We start from the raw sequence: 13,655 nt of genomic DNA, 5'->3' as shown, positions 1-13,655 counted from the left end.
AGCCCGATATTCAAACAGGGCCCAGCTGAATATCAGGCAGGCTTGAATAAGCTCCGACAGGCCAGCTCACCCAGATCTATGGACATGGTGTAGCACTGAATATCAGTGCCTAATTTAGCCAGTGACAATCGGGCATAATTCAGCCAACAAATCAATGTTAAAAAAAAAAAAATGCTGACTGTTGCCGGCTGAATATCAGGGGGGGGGAGGATGACTATCTTCCTCATCCCTGAACCAGGAGTGGATTGTGACTCTGGGCAAGTCACTTAATTCTCCACTGCCTCATGTACAAAAATAATAAATACCTGTATATAATATGCATATAATATGTAAACTGCTTTGATTGTAACTAGAGAGTTGCGCGGGGACAGAAATCCCACCCGTCCCCACCCGTCCCCGCCAAAATCCCACCCATCCCCACCCGTCCCCGTGAGGAATCCCTCCGTCCCCACCCGTCCCCGTGAGGAATCCCTCCGTCCCCACCCGTCCCCGCGAGGAATCCCCTCCGTCCCCACCCGTCCCCGTGAGGAATCCCCTCCGTCACCATCCTTCCCTATAAACTTCAGAAATAGTTATTTTATTTAATTATGCTACTGAATTAAAGGCTCTGGTAGAGACCCATTTACAAATAAGCAAAGAGACTATTAATTTGGAAATATTAATTGGGAAGAATACATACTTTGTAAATGGGTTTCTACCAGAACCTCTAATGTAAATATAAAATATAAATACTCAGCTGATGAGAACCCACAAACTGTCAGCTGAGGACTTCCTTTGCAGTTGGCCTGGGGTCCCTTTTGCCAAGCTTGGCAGGCAGCAGTAGCGTCCCTGAGTCACAGATGCTGGCACCTCAGTGGCTCATGGATGCTGCCAGCGACTGCTGCGCTTGGTGGAGGGGAGTTCTGACCATCTCTAGAGGAGGTCCTCTGCTGGTGGTGCTTGGGGATCCCCACCAGTCACAGCAAGGGCCAACAAGTACTTCAACACTGTAGAAATAAAACCAGAAATGCATTTCCTTTTCTTTTGAACACAAAACAAAGATATCTGCCATATACATTTCCCAAGGCAGATGACTCTATGCAATGTCACCTCGGTAACAAAATACAAAAATAGACAAATACACCCCCTCCCTTTTTACTAAACCACAATAGTAGGTTTTAGCACAGGGAGTTACGCTGAATGCCTCGCGCTGCTCTCAATGCTCATAGGCTCCCTGCGCTAAAAAACAATATTGCGGTTTAGTAAAAGGGAGCCATAGTGCAAAATATAGACAGCAGATATAAATTCTCAAAACAGACACATTTTGATCACTAAATTGAAAATAAAATCATTTTTCCTACCTTTGCTGTTTGGTGATTTCATGAGTCTCTGGTTGCACTTTCTTCTTCTGACTGTGCATCCAATCTTTCTTCCTTTCTTTCAGCCTCCTGTATGTTTCCTCTCCTCCAGACCTCATTCTCTCCCCCAACTTTTTCTTTCTGTCTCCCTGTTCCCCCTTCTTTCTGTCTCTCTGTCTGCCCCCTTTCTTTCTTTCTCCGTGCCCTCCCCCAAGCCACTCGGTTTGCTGCCACCGCCATCGGGGAATAGTCCCCAAGCCACCGCTGTCCCAAGCTTTCCCTGCAGAAGCGTCGCGCTGACCAGCATTCCGCTCCCTGACGTCAATTCTGACGTAGGAGAGGAAGTTCCGGGCCAACAAGGCATTTCTCCTCATTCCATCCAGCCTGAGCCCCATCTCTCCTTGATCCAGCATTTCCCTTCTGTGTCTGTCAGAATTACCATTCCACCTATTTTCCAGCATCACCCTTCTTTGTGTCCATCTCACCTATATCCCTATCTCACCACTTTTTCAGAATCTTCATTTGTCTCTGTCCTTGTCTTTACCCCATATTCACCATTTGCCCTTTCAATGTCTTTATCTCCCCCCCCCCACACACACTTTTTCAGCATTACTTCTATGTCTCTATTTCACCTCCTCTTCATGTCCCCTCTGTATCTCTATCCTTATTCAGAAGGTCCTGCTTACCCTTTCTCTTCTTTGTGTCACTATCTCCATTTTCAGCTTTCCCCCTTTTTCCTTTGTTAATGCACCCTGTAGCCAGAATCTTTCCACCCTCTCTCCACTCCGGCCCAGCCCAGTATGAAATATTTCCTTTTGTTTCTCTCCCCTCTCTCTTCTCCTCCCTCACCCACGAGTCCTGCATCTGGCCCTCTCCCTTCTACCTGCACCTGGCAACACCCCCCTGCTCCGCGGCTCTCTTAAGCAACTCGTCAGCAGCGGTGATCAAGACAAGCTGCCGACATCGAGGCCTTCCCTCTACGAGTCCCACCTTTGTGGAAAAAGGAAGTTGAAACAAGCGGGACTCGCAGAGGGTAGGCCCCGACATCAAAAGCTTGTGTCGATCGTTGCTGCTAAGTTGCCGAAGAGAGCCGCAGGTAGAAGGGAGAGGGAGATAGGAAGGCTGTAGAAGCTCCGGAGCATGACACCGAACCCGGCCAGGATGATTTCTTTTTCAGGCTGCTGCTGCCGCTGCCATCCCCCACCCGAAATGACAAAAAAACAGCCTAATGCCCGCGTCGGGAAATAGCCATGCTGAGCAGTGAGCTCAGCACGTACACAGATGAAAGCCTTGCTTGCTGATTGGTCCGGCGGCACGGTGGGGCGGGGCCGCCGGACCAATCAGCAAGCAAGGCTTTCATCTGTGTACGTGCTGAGCTCACTGCTCAACATGGCTATTTCCCGACGCGACGCCAGACTTGCATCGCCAGAATTTAGGTAGGTTGTTTTCATCCCCGTGGGAGTCCCGTGGGCAAGGGGGCGTCCCCGTGGGAGTCCCGTGGGTCAGGGGGGCATCCCCGTGGGAGTCCCGTGGGCCAGGGGGCGTCCCCGTGGGAGTCCCGTGGGCCAGGGGGGGAACCCGCGGGATCCCCGCGGGACCCGCGGGATCCCCGCGATCCCCGTTCCCGTGCAGACCTCTAATTGTAACCACAGAAAGGCGGTCTATCAAGTTCCATTCCCTTTCCCCCTTCTTTGCAATTCAGGAAGTTTTCCCATAATGTCTTAGCCCCCCAATTTGCTTGTTCCAACATTACCTGTCATGTATACAGCTGCAGCAGGTGGGTATATCATATGGGGAACTGCCGGATGAACAGGAGAGGCATGAGGAACCCTGGCTACAGTATTCAGCCAGCTGCCATGGCAAGAGACTAGTGCCGAGGCCACATGTTTCTATTCTGTCACCTGTATCTTCCAAAAAGAAAAGAAAAGATGCTTGTGATTACTTGACACACTCTATGTAATGTAAGATTTATTCTTGATCAAGGAAAGACAGACATATGTTAGGTTTGTCATTGGGGTAGAGGGACCTTTGTATGGAGAGGTAAGAATGATTTAAAAAAAAAAACCAGTTTGAGTTGTAACAGTATAAACTGATTCTTAGAGACAGCTAAAACAATAAGCAGTAGATATTAATCACCTTTCATATTTAGAACTATTTTTGTGCATTGAATACCCACATAAAGGGGTAATTTCATAAAACATGTTCTAAAAATTGCACATATGTCCAGACAGAAACATGCATTCTTTAATACAGTCCACATGTAGGCATTCCTAGGGGTAGTATGTAGGCAAAGCTGTTCATACACACATATTTTATTAAATACATACATACCCACATAGAGAGTATAAGGGGGCACCCAGGATAAAAAGGTGAGCAGATACTGTGTGCGGATTGCCAGACTTGATGGACCGAAGGTCTAATCCGGAGATGGCAGTTCTTATGTTCTTACCAATTTCAAGCCTATCCTATTAAGAAAAGTAACACCTATATAGAATACCAGTGCAAGTGGCAGAAAATGTAAAGAAAGATTAGGTTCTTACCTCAATAATCTTCTTTCTTGTAGATGTGTCTCGTGGTCCTAAGCCATAGGGTTTTGCATCTGAACCCGCAAATTGCTTGCAGAATACTGTCAATCATCTTTTCAACTCCACCTCCTTCCCAGGGAGCTGCTCCTACTCCCTCAGTTTGTAGAAAAGCAATCAAGTAGCACTATAATAAAAGACATAAGAACATAAGAATTGCCGCTGCTAGGTCAGACCGGTGGTCCATTGTGCCCAGCAGTCCGCTCATGCAGCGGCCCTCAGTGCCCTAACTGAGACTAGCCCTACCTGTGTACGTTCTGATTCAGCATAAACTTGTCTAACTTTGTCTTCAATCCCTGGAGGGTGTTTTCCCCTATGAGATTCCGGAAGAGCGTACCAGTTTTCTACCATTCTCTGGGTGAAAAAGAACTTCCTTACGTTTGTACAGAATCTATCCCTTTTCAATTTTAGAATGCCCTCTTGTTCTCCCTACCTTGGGAGAAAAGGCCAGGTTTCTCTAATCTTCCACTGTAGGCCAACTCCTTCAGTCCCGTAACCATCTTAGTCGCTCTTCTCTGGACACTTTCAAGTAGTACCGAGTCCTTCTTCATGTACGGCAACCAGTGCTGGACGCAGTACTCCAGGTAAGGGCGCACCATAGCCCGGTATAATGGCATGATAACCTTCTCCGATCTGTTCGTGATCCCCTTCTTTATCATTCCTAGCATTCTGTTCGCCCTTTTCGCCGCTGCCGCACATTGCGAGGATGGCTTCATCGACTTGTCAATCAGAACTCCCAAGTCTCTTTCCTGGGAGGTTTCTCCAAGTACTGCCCTGGACATCCTGTATTTGTGCATGAGATTTTTGTTACCGACATGCATCACTTTACATTTACAAAAAACAGGGAGGAATGGAGGGAAGTATAGTACAAAGATTCAAAAATATCACTCCAAAACAAAAGCACCACACAAGTCAAGAAAGTTAGCTTATTACTTAAGCAAAAGAAAAGCCTCAGATAAACGGAGAGGTGTACCCACACTCTTCCACCAAAGCATCATAGGCAAAAAACTTTTGCACAAGTTTAAAGTTAGTAGGTGGGAGCAAAAAATAGCCGAGAATGATTAATAGTAAAAACCACAGAACTTTACACTTATCCACGTTGAACCTCATCTGCCGTGTTGATGCCCATTCCTCGAGCCTGATTATGTCACTTTGCAGATCTTCTCAATCCCCCTGCGTCTTCACTACTCTGAATAACTTAGTATTGTCCACAAATTTAATCACCACACTTGTCATACCTATGTCCAGATCGATTATAAAGATGTTGAAGAGCACGGGTCCAAGCACCGAGCCCTGCGGCACCCCACTGGTGATGCTCTTCCAGTCCGAGTATTGTCCATTTACCCCCACTCTCTGTTTCCTATGCTCCAGCCAGTTTTTAATCCACGTGAGTATTTCACCCTCGATTTGATGGCTCGCAATTTTCCAAAGTAGTCGTTCATGTGGAACCTTGTCAAACGCCTCCTGAAAATCCAGATATACAATGTCGACAGGGTCACCCTTGTCTATCTGCTTGTTTACTCCCTCGAAGAAGTGCAGCAAGTTCATCAAACAAGATCTGCCTTTGCTGAAACCGTGTTGGCTGGTCCTCATCAGACCATGTCCGTCAAGGTGATCAAAAATGCGGTCCTTTATCAGCGCCTTTACCATCTTTCCCGGTACCGATTTCAGACTCACTGGTCTGTAGTTTCACGGGTCTCCCCTTGAACCTTTTTTGAAGATTGGCATAACATTCGTCTCCTTCCAGTCCTCTGGAATCTTTCCCGATTTGATCAACAGATTGGCTATTAGCTGAAGTAGTTCAGCTATAGTCCCTTTCAGTTCCTTGATGACCCTCAGATGGATGCCATTCGGTCCCAGGGATTTATCGCTCTTAAGCCTATCAATCTGTCTGCATACCTCTTCTAGACTGACCGTTAACCCTGTAAGTTTCCTACTATGTTTATCCATTTATCCCTGTCAGTTTCCCACTGTTTCCCATTATGTTTATCCCATGCACCCATCTCTCACCTCTTCAATCCATTCAAAATGCTGCTGCATGACTCATATTCTGTGAGAGCTGCTATTCTCACATTACCCCTCTCCTTAAGTCACTTCATTGGCTCCCCATCCATTTCCGAATACAGTTTAAACTCCTCTTGCTGACTTACAAGTGCATTCACACAGGGTATGTATTGGATCCTCCCAGATCTCATGGAGAATGTACCGGATTGGTTATATTTAGAATGGCGGCTTCTGTTCCCATTACATTTAGAACATGTAGTTAGTATAAAATTGCCTAGGAAATACAAGGATAATAGAATTTTACTGGATACTTGGAAGACCTTAAGATATATTAGTAATCTATCACCAGATCCAATTGCTAAATCACTAAGTCAATCTATTTGGGTAAACTCCAGGATCAAGATTGGCGGATTTAAGATCGTCTGGAAACAATGGATAATTGCAGGTATACGGACATTGAATGATGTCATTTCAGAAGGATTACTGCTTAGTTTTTCTCAATTGCAACATAAATTTGGCTTAAATAAAACACAATATTTTAAATGGATGCAATTGAAGCAGGCTATTCAGGCAGGGTTCCCTGAATGGAAAGATCTTAATACTCAATATAGTTTGCAGGTTCTCTGTTTTCAGGCGGATTTTTTGGGACACCAAGCCGCAAAATGGTATAAATTGTTATATGGATTTTTAAATTAAAAAAAGATAACTGGACTTAGGGATATTTGGAGTATTGAGATTGGACAGACAATTTCTGCGTCTCAATGGCCACGATTTTGGTCCTGGAGATTAAGGTCTACAAGGTCAGCATCTATGAGTCAAACGTGGATGTTTTTGTTACATCGAGTTTTATGGACCCCTACGCGTTTACAAAAGATAGATAGCACTAGATCCAATAGATGCTGGCATTGTAGAACAGAAGTTGGGACGTTAGATCATTTAATTTTTTTTTTGTCCCTGTGTAAATGCTTTTTGGAAACTAATTTGGCCCCAAATTAATAAATTATTAGAAAACCATGTAGGACTCTCATATGACACTATATTATTTGGTACAGCAATGAGAACTCAGAGTCCGATTTCTGCGAATAATAACAAGTTATTATTAATATTAACAGGGGTCGCCATGCAACAAATTACTCAAAATTGGAAGGATTATACTAAATTAAATTATACATTTTGGTGGAACTCAGTTTGTCATATATATAAAATGGAAAAGGTGTTAGCGTTACAACAAGGGAATCTTCATAATTTTAAAAAAAATTTGGGAACCATTGACTAATTATTCTAATGGTCAAATATCTTAGCACATGGGTAGTAGATATATAGGGGTGGGATGGGGAATTGCCCCCAATTCTCATTATATTAATTGTTCCACTCCATTAATTAATCCAGTACCCTGGTCCGACCACTATTTTATTTCTACTATCATAGCCTTTTCTAATTTAAAATCTCATAAAAAGCAAACTGAACCTAAAATAATTTCATATCGTGATCTTACTAGCATAGATGATACTGACATAACACCTTTTTCGACATTTCATCTATTGAAGACATGCCAACCTTGATTGATGATCACCTTTTACATTGGAATTCCTCTCTTACCTCTTTTCTAGATATTAAAGCTCCAATAATCTCAAAATCTATATCAGCACGAAAATTATCCAACCCATGGTATACGCCTGAATTACATCTTTTAAAAAAACAACTTCGAGCACTAGAACGAAAATGGCGCCATTCTAAGACTCAGAAGAATCTTCTAAACTTTAAAGAACAAGCGGCCATATACAAATTAAAAATTAATCAGTCTAAGAAAAAATTTTATACAGACAAAATTCATAAAGCTAAAAATTCTGCTGTTCTATTCAACATTTTAAAATCTATTAATAATAGAAGTATGATCACGTAACTCCTTATTACCGGCAGTTGCACTGGCTACCGACAGAAGCACGCGTAAAGTTTAAGTTCGCCTGCATCTGCTTCAAAGCACTATATGGTCTAGTCCCTAAATACATAACAGACCTTTTCACCTTCTCCACCAACAAACACAAGAGAATCTCACACCTGAACTTCGTTTTCCTCCCAGTCAGAGGTTGCAAATTAAAAAAACACTACGAACACCTTCTCTCACATCAAGCAGCATTATGGGGCAAAGACCTAAAACAATTGCTCTCGCCCTCCAGTTATGAGGAATTCAAGAAGCGCCTAAAAACACACCTATTCCTGAAGTACCTAGACAACTGACCCACACTCCACTCTCAACAACTGTTTTCTTGACCTATTTCTTACTCTCTTCAGGTCACTCATTTTGTACCTCTTGTAATCGTTTGTAAACCGCATAGAACTTCACGGTATTGCGGTATATAAACTGTTATTATTATTATTATTAGAAAAGTCACTCAAGGGCAAATTCTATAAGCGCCCAAAAGTTAGGCACCGATATAGGCACTGTTCAGTGTGATTCAAGTAAAATTGGGTGCTGTTTAGTGAATCACGTTGAGCGGCACCTATTTTGGTGGTGTCCATTAAATAGGCCAGTACTAGGCACAACTAAAAGTTAGGCGCCCATGCGAGTGCTTAAGCACACTTAAGAGGAGTGATTCTGTAAGAAAGCGCCTAACACGTAGCCACGCCCAACATGCATAGCACCTATTTTTTTTGAAGGCCACCTAAATTTTTAGAGGCACCTTGTTACAGAATCACGCTTTCAGTGGTAACTAAAAAGCTTAATTGAGCTTGTTATTCAATGTAGATAGGCGCCTATCTAGTTGGGCGCCTCCGAAATAGGTGCCTAACTTTAGGTGCTGATTACAGAATTTGGGCCTCAGTGTTTATAATGCAATTCTACTACCATAACAGATTTCCAATAGTCAAATATCAGGGCCTATCTAGGAAAAGGCAGTAATGTGATGCCTTGGAATCCGAACTTACTCTGTTCCAGAAACCAGTTCGAGTTCCAAAATGTTCAAGTTCCAAGACAATTTTTCCCATTGAAAATAATGGAAACTGGATTAATCCGTTCCTGGGACCCACAAATTCAAATTTTAACAGTAAATACACTGGATTTTAGGGGCGGAAACACACACATACAATGTGCAGGGCGTTCGGATTCCAAAGCAGAGTTCAGATTCTGGGGCAAAAATTACTAGAAAAAAAGTTTGCATTCCAAAACGTTCGAGTTCTGGGGCGTTCAGATTTCGAGGTACCACTGTACCATAAATATGCAGTGGATGCTAAATCATGAATATACATCTTGGAAAACTAAACAAGCAAGATTAATACAGATTGATCCCACACAGGCATTCAGTGATAACAGAATACCTGGTCTCTTTCACACACACATACAGTACAATAAATTTATTATTTCTATAGCGCTACCAGGTGCATGCAGCACTGTATATTGTACATGCAAGAGATGGTCCTGCTCAGAAGAGCTTACAATGTAATTATCACAGATATAAAAGGAGCTACAAGGTGGTAGGGGGACTATTAAGGGAATAACAGACAGATATGTTAGTTGGGTCAGTGCTAAACGCAGCTTCAAATAAGTGGTTTTTTAGGCTGGTTTTGAATACCACCAGAGATGGAACCTGACGTAGCGAACAAGGCAGATTGTTCCAAGGAACGGAGATGGGAATTGACAGTAGAGGTGAAGGGTACAGAGAAGAGGGACTTGTCTGATGAGTGGAATTCCTGGAGGGGAGTATAAGGAGTAATAAGAGCAGATAGATACTGAGGAGCTTCAGAGTGAGTACACTTGAACGTCAGTAAGAGGAGTTTGAATCATATGTAGAGATGGACTGAGAGCCAGTGAAGCAATCTGAGGAGAGGAGTAACGTGGGTATAATGACCCTGGCGGAATATGAACAGATTGAAGTGGAACGATAATGGCATAGCGGTAGACCGGTGAGTAGCACACTGCAATACATAGATCAACCTTCATCAAATAACCACAACTTAAAACAGAAATATGTAGACACAAGTTCAACACTGCATGTCCCCTTGTACTGTGCAAAATATAAAGATAGTAGATGTTAATTTCTAACACTTTCTTTTCTTTTTCTTTATTTTAAAACGATCAATGTGGCAATCACATTACTTCATTCTAAATTAAAAATAAAATTATTTTTACTACCTCTGTTGTCTGGCCATTTAATTGCTGTGCTACTATTTTCCTGTCTTCTTTCAACTCTCCTAATAAGAATCTCCAGGCCATTTGTCATTTTTGCTCTTCTGTCTTCTTTATCTCCTCTACTAAATCCAGCTCCAACACTGATCTGTACCTTTCAGCTTTCTTCTGATTTTTTTTTCTGCCTATCCATTCAGATTTCATTTGTCCTTTTAACCATTATTAACTTTCCTCTTTATAATGTCTACCTACAGCTTTCTATCTCCCTCTCTCACATTGGCCTTTCCATTCTCCTTCCTCTTATTCCTCACTCTTTCCTCTGCCATCCACCATCTCTTTTCTCTCTCAGATAATGCCAACACTGTTGTATTTTATGGGAGGTGGTACCCAGAGGTAGTACAGGAAGGTGGGGAGGGTAAAAACCTTTCATCGGATTAGGAGCTGAGAGGTTCCGTGAGCAAATCATCTAACATTGTATGTATGTTTCTCATTTTTCTCTCTCTCCTCCTTACCATCAATAATCTCCTTTCTGTTCCTTTCTTCTGCCATTACCATCCAGCATTGCTCCCATCTCTACTCCTAGCATGCAGCATTACCCATGTCTGTCTGTCTCTTCTCCCTCCCCTCCCCCCCACACACTATTCAGCATTGCCCTTGTCTCTCTCTGCCCTTGCATGCAGCATTACCTGTGTTTATCTCTTCCCCCTCCACCATTCAGCATTCTCCCTGGTTCTTTCTCTTCCCCTAATCTAGCATTGGCCCATTTCTCTCTCTCCTTCGCCCCTCTCTATCATATGGAATCTTCTTTCCGTTTCTCTCTCTCACACCTCTCTACCATCCAGAATCTTATTTCTCCTATCATCTGGCATTGTATATGTATTTCTCACTTTCCTCTGTACCATTCAGAATCTTCTTTCTGTCTCTCTACCCCATCCAGCATAAATTAAGCCCTGCATAACACTCGGGGCTTAGGGCTCATTACAACAGAATGTGGCAGTGATTGAAATAATGCAAATAGATTATCTTGAGAGATTAGACTTCAGCAAGTTAGAGCTGAAGTCTGAGAATATGTAGAATGATTGGAAGGAGGAAAGACCTATCTCCCAAGCCAACCTTATTTGTTCCTACACACTATCCAGGTGTCTGATAAAGTCTTGCAGCCTTCTCATCATCATGTCATCAGGAATTCCCTTTTAATTAACCCCCTTTCTCCCAAACATTACCACAACACTGCCACCATGTTTAGCCTGTATTTCAACTTTGTCCCTGGAGAAAATGTCAAGACCAGGACTGGATGCTGTGGGCCTTCATTCACCTCATTCCTCCTTACTCACTTTGCTCTGTCATCCCAACAATAGAGGACACAATTTTATCAATGGGTGCTTGCATTTAGGTGCCCCGAGGTCGAGTGGTATGTGCCTATTCTGTACTGGAACCTAGTGTAATTTGGCTTAAGTGGGGGCCCCTAAATGCAGCAATCATGCATGTAACTCACAATATTCTGTAAGTTATGTGAAAAAAGCCACTAACTAAGTGGGTATCTGCAGAATAATGCTTAGATGACCTATCTAATTCTATACATTTACATGCATTAAGAATTGCTCTTTAGGTGCCACCATTATTCTTCTGTCCCCCAGGGACAAATAATACCTCAGCAGTAACCTCATCCAAATTTTTTACAGCTAGCAATCCAACTATTAAAAAACATGCTTGCTATAAAACTAAATCTCAGTTGCTAATTTTATTTTCCTTCATTGGGCCAAGGCAACTTTGCAAAGCTTTTCACAGAATAAGGAGGCAACCCAACAGATGAGATGGGGTGGGGGTCGGGGGTAGAGCTATTAAGGTCAGATTGAGATGGTACCTAGAGGTAGTAAAGGAAGGAGGGGGGAGGGATAAAAACCTTTCATCGGATTAGGAGCTGTGAGGTTCCGTGAGCAAATCATTGAGAGCATTGCGTGCAGCCTGTCCTCCTCTTCCTCATCATCGTCAACGGAGATGGAACGACTGGCCGCTAAGTGGTGGTAGTTAATAGTTACTGCTCAAAGAGAATAATGAGAGGAGCAAAAGGGGGAAAAAAAACAAGAGAGGAGACTTTTGTGAGGGTATTTCTCTTGGGATACAATTAAGTACGCATGCGTCATAACACTTTGCAACTTTACTTTCCATGCTTTTCTCTACTTGTACTTAAGTCCTGCACTGCATAAAGGGCTCACCTGACTATGCCTGGAAGCCAGTACGAGATCCCTCAACATCCACCTGGATCCATCATAGCCCAACCAGACAGTCACGTTACAATCAGTTCATCAAAAATCTCTTTTGACCTCTAGAAGGTATGTAGCAGGAAAACCCTAAACAACTTTCATAACAGCGGATATTCAAATTTAGAATTTGTAGAGCAAGAAGTCACTGCAGACATTTCACGTACATTTTTCACACTCACCACAATGACCCAATTTACTCCAGCCTTTTATTTACTTTTTGCCATCTTGTTTATTCACATTTTACCTTCATTAAAGATCACACTGGGAAGTTACCACAATGATGCATCTCCCATGGGAATGATTTTAAAACTTTAAACATCTTTATTTGAAGTTTGTGGAAAAAGTGGAATGGTAGTTGGTACAAAGCCTTTTTTAATTCCTTAGATAGCACCTCCAAAAATTAAGATCCTTCACCTATTTTAAACATTGACTATATTTTCAAGTGCAAAAGTTGCCACTTTTCTCACCTTTTAAAACTCACTTTTGCATTCCCATCTAGAATCACATTTGCAGCAGACACATCATTTCTCTTATTCTAATCTAAAGCTTCTTTTCCTTTCTTTTGCAACTTTCCTTAAACTACACTCATTCTACTCCTGATATTCAGCAGGACTTAGGGCTAGATTCACTAAGCAAACCGATCATGTACCAATTCGATTTCCTTCCGACCCGATTCACTAACCTGTGTACCGATCATCCTCCGGTCCGTGCATGCAAATGAGGGGAAACAGCATGCAAAGCAGGAAGGACGCGATTCACTACACTACTTTCTGGCACAACGACTGGCTGGCCAATCAAAAAACAAGCGACTGGTGAGGACCAGTCGATTGTGCTAAAACCCTAACCTCTGCCCCGATTCCCCTGCTCTGGCCGCCCTGTTCTCTGCTCCGATCTCCTTCTCTGGCCGCCCTGCTCTCTGCTCTGATCTCCTGCTCTCTGCCGCCCTTCCCTGCAGTGCAAACCTGTGGTTTTAACCCGCGGGTTAAAAGTGGGACTGCACTGCGGGGAAGGGCGTCAGAGAGTTGGGGTGGCAAATTTCCCAAGTGCCCGTGCAAGGCTTGTTAAGAGCTCCTTTCTCCTTTTCTGCCATTTAATGGCTTCTGAAGCACTTTTATGGGCCTTGAATGAGTGCTAGCAACCCCTTTGCCGAGGCTCAACGATAACCAGGCTAAACACTGTCCCAGCTTTCGGATAATCGGCCACCAAGTTAGTGAATCGGGTCAGAAGAAAATCAGGTTTGCTTAGTGAATCTAGTCCTAAGTCCCTTTGGCTGGCTATCCACCAATATTTAGCAGGAGATAGCTGGCTGCTTTCCGAAGAATATTGGGCTTGCCGGGTAGCCCAA

At 43.2% G+C, this 13,655-nt stretch overlaps 1 protein-coding gene across 3 annotated transcripts in view; it reads right to left on the bottom strand.

Moving 5' to 3' along the window:
• Positions 1-13,655, bottom strand: part of SGSM2 (small G protein signaling modulator 2) — a 278,910-nt gene that overhangs the window by 130,869 nt on the left and 134,386 nt on the right. For 2 of the 3 annotated variants that reach the window (XM_033921351.1, XM_033921352.1), the window contains exons 12-13: positions 11,950-12,084; positions 3,091-3,244 (exon numbers count right to left, since the gene is read on the bottom strand). In XM_033921351.1, coding sequence (XP_033777242.1) covers positions 3,091-3,244; positions 11,950-12,084 — 289 coding nt within the window. The remainder of the gene's footprint in view (positions 1-3,090; positions 3,245-11,949; positions 12,085-13,655) is intronic. The other variant, XM_033921353.1, reaches the window with a different exon arrangement.

This window comes from Geotrypetes seraphini, chromosome 15 (assembly GCF_902459505.1).
Source record: "Geotrypetes seraphini chromosome 15, aGeoSer1.1, whole genome shotgun sequence".
NCBI lineage: Eukaryota > Metazoa > Chordata > Amphibia > Gymnophiona > Dermophiidae > Geotrypetes > Geotrypetes seraphini.
The sequence above is the reverse complement of the archived record's forward strand: the minus strand, read 5'-3'. Positions and strand labels throughout refer to the sequence as shown.